This window comes from Telopea speciosissima, chromosome 11 (assembly GCF_018873765.1).
Source record: "Telopea speciosissima isolate NSW1024214 ecotype Mountain lineage chromosome 11, Tspe_v1, whole genome shotgun sequence".
Taxonomy (NCBI): Eukaryota; Viridiplantae; Streptophyta; class Magnoliopsida; order Proteales; family Proteaceae; genus Telopea; species Telopea speciosissima.
In genome coordinates, this window is record NC_057926.1 from 56,547,739 (window position 1) to 56,553,738 (window position 6,000).

The following is a 6,000-nucleotide window of genomic DNA, read 5'->3' on the forward strand; positions in this document are numbered from 1 at the left end:
ATTTTGAGTAGTTAGCTGCCTTTGAATTTGGGTTTCCTTATATATGACGTAAATAAATCATCATCCGTTAGGGTGTTACCTGAACGGAGGTGGGAACACAGCAGAAGAGAATCTTGTACGGATTTGATTACAAGCTTCACGAACTCGAACGATCTTCTTTATGATCTTCGAATATCTTGTCAAATTTTTTCAAGAAGAAGAACTCCATATCACAAATCCTTGAGAAGAGATGGAATCCCAAGAACACACAATTACTTGTAGGGAGAGAGACAAATCTTGGTTGCACTAAGGGTTAGAACATCTTTTTATAACCAAAACCCTAAGCCCCCCCCTCCTCGCATTTTGCAGTCTTTCACTCAAACAAGGAAAGGGGGAGAGAGAGTCGTTCACATAAAGTGAACAGCTCCCTCCCCTTGCTCATGGGTTGGATCAGACCGCCCCTCATAGGCGCCATGGCTCGGGTCCAAGACCCGGACCCGATTAACATATGGAATAAACTACCTATGCTACAATTCTAGCTCAAGGTTTGATATGAAGAGATCAACTCTCTAGATCTTAAAGAAGATATGGTCTTTCATTTATGACAAGATACGTTCTAACATTATTCTTCTCATAATCATCAAAAGTAAAACTAAAGAAGAACCAATTTTGGAGTCTACTTGGTAGGTCTTGATTATATTACTGCAGATACTACTGACAGACATGAGAAAAAAAAAAAAGAATGAAAGGAGAATAATTAAAAATTGAAGCAATAGCTCAAAGGATGACCCTAACAGTCTAAGCATACTTTCTTTTAGAAGTCATCATTGTCAGTCTTTTGGACTCTATGACTTGGCTGAATGACATTTAAACCAAACCACGTTAAATCTCTGTGCCTGCAGTTAGTGTAGGTATTCCTCTTGTACTGTACAGGACATTTCTTTTAATGTCATCTTGTACTGTTGTTGTATGAATGAAGGCATTATGGGATATAGGGGTGTCAATGGGTCGGTTCGGTTCAGGTTTTTCGGTGTTGGTGTGATTTTTAGAGAAATTGAGACCCATCCAATAAGAATTTTTTGGTTTCAGTTTCAGTGCGATTTAGTTTTGTGTCGATTTTGGTTTATGATAACGGGTTGATATTGATTTGAATTTGATTCGATATCGGACTTTTTTAAACAAGTTAGGTTCGGTTTGTGCCTATTTTTGTCTCATTCTCTTTTCAATTACATAAAATATTTCATTAGCCTCACACTTAAAAAAGAGATCAATGGAACAAGCGTTGTTACAATTCAATTTTCCTATATTCATAACCTCATACTCATTGATTTGTAACAATTTATCTTACAACCATAAATTTCCTCACTAATATTAAAATCAATTCAATGATTCATAACTTTATACTCATTAGTTTCTTATCGGTTTCATTCAGTTCGATTTTCGATTTATTATCGACCGATCCGATTTTCAACCGATCCCGTCATACCGCAATCCAATAAGAATCGATTCAGTTCGGTCTTGGGTTTTTTTGATCGATCTTAATGGTTCGGGCTAGGTTTTGACACCCTTAATGTGATACACGTTTTGGGAGGGGGGATGTGATAAACGTTTGGGGGGGGGGGGATGTAGTTAAGGTTTGTAGTTCATCTACTTGTTGACTTGTGTGGACTTCCATTCCAATAGTACAAGGTAACCACTTATCTTTTTTGTTTTCGTTAACACCCCTCCTCTCCTTGTAAATGGCAAAAATAAGAAAGATGATTACCTCTCACATGTACGGCAGGTGCACATACGTGCAGAGGAACTGAGAGGGGGGGAGGGAATTAACAACTATGAGGTTCAAATTCGAGACCTTGTGGTGAATGTGGGCTTAACACACCATAGCTTCACCAACTGCGTTAGGTAGTTGAGGTTCATTCAATCTTAAACCATCCCTATCATGAGTATCATCACACCATGCAAATTCAATACATCCACAAAAAAATCTAAAAGGAAGGTCAAACCCACGAACTCCTGGGAGCCTGCATTCTATTGACAAGGGAATTTAGCTCATCTGCAGGGAGGCGTACGCCCAGGGTGCTGTCAGGGGGCATCCAACGGTTGAGCTGTGCCACACACATCTCGGCGCACATCTAGGGATGTGTGCGGCACAGCCCAACGGCAGGCAACGACCTGGGCGTTCCTGGAGACGATCCTGATCCTTGACAAGGTACCAACCGTCTGAACAAGGTGAAGAAAGAAAGGTCAAACATACCCACGAACTCCTCCACTCTATTGGCAAAGCACCAACCGACTGAACAAGCGGTTGTATTTAAACTCTAGAGTCTTGTTGGGAATAGGGATTAATGAAAGATTTAAAGAACAAAAGCTCATGATATTATGATGATTTGGTGATTAAGAAAAAAGGAAAGTGAGCCACCCACATTAAATAAAATCAAAGCAAACACAAAAGCACTTTACAACAGTTACCCATTAAGCCACTAAATATAACAAAATACAAAATAAGGCCCAAAAGCCTTGGCCTTGCTTCCTCGGTTCCTCCTCATGATCCCTTGGCATGGACACTTAGCCTGATTTGGGTTTATAAATTTTTACCTTTTTTTAAAATGTTATTTAAAATTAAATTTGTTCACACTTCACCTCTCTCACCTAAACCCATTATTCCCTTCTTATAAATACCAAATCTTTGTATCTCCAAAAACCCATTCCTCCTTTTTCCAAACCTGCCATCTCTCTCTCTCTCTTGCTCGCTCTGTGTTTGTTCATTTGAAACTAACTGCTTGTGCACTGCCAAAAGAGAAGAAAATGGGAGCTCTTGACTATCTGTCTAACTTTTGCACTGTTACCAGCATAAGCATAAGAAGCAGAAGCAAACGCAAACCAATGCAGGTATTCATTATCACCAACCTACCCCGCTTTGTTTGATGGTTAATTTTTTTCATTTCAACTTCTTTACTCTGCAACGAGAAGAAACACTTTTCTTTGTCAGACAGTGAAGATCTCTCCTAATCTTTCCTTCTCTCTTTTCCCTTACTTTTTTATTATTCCATTTTGATGTTTTCTGTTTCAAAGATGCTACTTGTTTCTTTGTCAGACAGTGGATATCAAGGTGAAAATGGACTGTGATGGCTGTGAAAGAAGAGTTAAACATGCTGTTTCCTCCATGAAAGGTTTAACTCTCTCTCTCTCTCTCCTGTTTTTCTTCTTAACCTAAATGAAGTTTAACTTCCACATTGACAGAAAACTCTCCTTCTCAATTTATTCTGAAGAGGGTTTTCATTTTCTTCCACAGACCCCTGTTTCCTACCATGCATTCATCTTCTCTGTGTCTGTGAAGTTGGTGCCTCTGTTCTCTGGCTTGGCAGGGGCAGGACCAGTAGATTAGATACCTTTCATTTATTATTAGAGAAGCATTTCTTATCTAACTAGTAGATATTAGAAGATGATAATTGGAAAGATAAAACTGCATTACCATCTAAATTAACATATATATACTATAAAGATTACAAACCCAAATGGTTTTCTACTAGCTAGAATGCAATTTTTACTGATTTTTGTTTCATTGGTTCTTGATTGATCAGGAGTGAAATCCGTGGAGATAAACAGAAAACAAAGCCGGCTTAAAGTTTCAGGCTACATAGATCCTAATAAAGTCTTGAAGAGAATTAAAAGAAGAACAGGAAAGAAAGCTGAATTCTGGCCTTATGTTCCTTATAATTTGGTGTATTACCCATATGTTTCTCAGGCCTATGACAAAAGGGCACCGGCCGGATTTGTCCGGAACGTTGCTCAGGCGCTTCCGACCCCGAATGCAATCGAAGAGAAGTTTACATCGTTGTTCAGTGATGATAACCCGAATGCATGCTCCATTATGTAATTCAATCAGTGAAGTTTTTGAGTTTTGAAATGAAAGTGATTTAACTATCATTATAAGTTAATATGTAGCAGTTTATATGCCTAAGACGAATTTAATTATGTACTTAGAGGGAACTTTGTTTCTTTTGAGAGCTTTACTTGATCTTCTTGTGACTTGAACATGAATTCTAGACTTGTAATATCTGAGTGTGTTATCAGTAGAAGTAATCATCTGGAAGATGCCTATGGTGGTCCAAAACCTTATAAGTTGGCACCATTAATAGTAATTATAATAAGCTTTAGTGAGATAAAAATGAATATGTGTGTATATGAAAAGTGTGATAAATTTTTGGATGCAATAAGTAGGATTAATTATGCATTTGTTTTGTGTTACAAAAACTGATGAGGTGTGCCCTAGGAATGAGGAAATATATGAGTGTCGAAATATATGAGGAAATATATGAGGAGGGTTAGGACTCATGGTTAAAAAAAATAGGGAAGAAGAACGCAGTCGAGTGACCCTTGCGCACGGGGCCAATGATGGAGCACATAGGGACATCAATCAGGGGAATTTTTCATTTTGTAAGGGACTGACTGATCATTTCAGGGGGTTCGTGTCTGAGTGCAGGCTGCACGTGACCAAGCAATATTCTTTTTCCCAAAAGAATATGGAGGATTGAAATTTTGTTAGTATGTAATATGGCTAATAATTGCCCATTGATCAAGGTCATCATCAAAAAGAAAAGACATATTGTCAAGGGTTGGTTACTCTTGGGATTCACTTATTTGACATGAAATGAACATTAATAAAAGGGTCCAGTTTTTATAACGGTCGTGTATGTACATAGTCGATGTTTTGGCCCTTTAACCAGTAAGGTGCAGAAACTCCTCCCTCACTATGCACAAAACCTTTTGTCTTAATAAAATAAAGAACGATGTAGAATATTCAATCATTAGTTGAGATAGACTTGTAAATTTGAGAAGTGGCTCTCGCTATTATAGTGTTTGAGAAGTTGTTTCCAAGTTTTGAACCCACAACCAACAGATTGGAATAGTGCAACTTAACCTTGGCACCAAGGCTACAATGGGCGATGTCTATGATATTTTCAAAAAAAATAAACAATGTGAGGTGGGCTCTGGGGTGTTACCCTCATTGCACGAGTAACATTTTTAAGGAAAAAGGGATCTCCTTGGTCAAAAGTCAACCCTATGAGATAACCATTATTTAATTGATCTCTAATTTTTCTCCTTTGGATTGCCTTTCTGAACTGTCCAAAAGAATGATAAATCAAACAAGGCAATCTAAAAAGTTTTAAACTCTGGGTGTCCATCCATGTTTGTCATATCCAAAGAGCTTTGCATCCAATAGAACATAAATATGATCTGTTGGAACAATGACTTTTGTGTTTCTCTTTGTCTCTATCTTTTGAGTTGAACCATACTGTCTCGTTGTGAGTTTATTTCCTTAAGTTCTGGCTTTAATGTGGGTGACATGCTCAGTATTGTTTATATGATGATGGAGTAATCTAACTAATAATTGGCACTAATTGATGTCTATCTTCTTTATCCTACTTTTACTGTTAAGCTGGAGTCAGAGAAGCCTGGACAAGAACAAAAAGACCAGTTTATCTTATATTAATTAGAATTATTTAACTAAATCAGTGATTTCGGCTATGATCTCGCCCCTGAGAGGAAGAAATCTTATCAGCTTAACGAAGATCTTAGTGTTTACTAGTCGATCACCAACGCATGTCACCTCTAATGATGATTAATATATACAAAAAATTGTGAAAAAAAATTACAGAAGGTTTTGGAAATTTCTACATTCTTATATGTATTACACTATTGAGGTGGGAGAATAATTCCGGGAAGCACAAGGTTTGGCTTTGAAATTTCCATTTGGTTCCTAGCAGAGAAGGTTCTACTAAAGGAATTGACTTTATTTGCCTTTAACACAGTTTTAGTGACTTAATAGAATAATTAAGTGAACCCCACGAATCAACCAGCCATTGTTAAATGAAAAAACCTCCTTTGTCATGTCAAAAAAGACAGATCTGGGATTCCTGTAATCTAACTCTGGTTTCCATTAGTTTAAGTACCAATCTTAAGGGACACGAAATAACAAAAACCAGCAGCCCCTGCCCTTTAAGCCAGTTATTATCGACC

General features: G+C 37.6%; 1 protein-coding gene across 1 annotated transcript; it reads left to right on the forward strand.

The window, feature by feature from the left end:
* The first annotated feature begins 2,708 nt into the window (after window positions 1–2,708).
* Window positions 2,709–3,992, forward strand: LOC122645791 (heavy metal-associated isoprenylated plant protein 21-like). Its single transcript, XM_043839155.1, has 3 exons — window positions 2,709–2,868; window positions 3,074–3,149; window positions 3,561–3,992. Exons 1-3 carry the CDS (start codon window positions 2,785–2,787, stop codon window positions 3,854–3,856), a joined length of 456 nt encoding a protein of 151 aa, XP_043695090.1. The 5' UTR covers window positions 2,709–2,784; the 3' UTR covers window positions 3,857–3,992.
* The last annotated feature ends 2,008 nt before the right edge of the window (window positions 3,993–6,000 follow it).

Bases quoted from the DNA above. Each gene is read 5' to 3' on its own strand.
- LOC122645791 (XM_043839155.1), top strand. From the start codon at position 2,785: ATGGGAGCTCTTGACTATCTGTCTAACTTTTGCACTGTTACCAGCATA. The intron at 2,869-3,073 runs GTATTCATTATC...TTTCTTTGTCAG, and splicing joins GCAAACGCAAACCAATGCAG to ACAGTGGATATCAAGGTGAA. The intron at 3,150-3,560 runs GTTTAACTCTCT...TTGATTGATCAG, and splicing joins TGCTGTTTCCTCCATGAAAG to GAGTGAAATCCGTGGAGATA.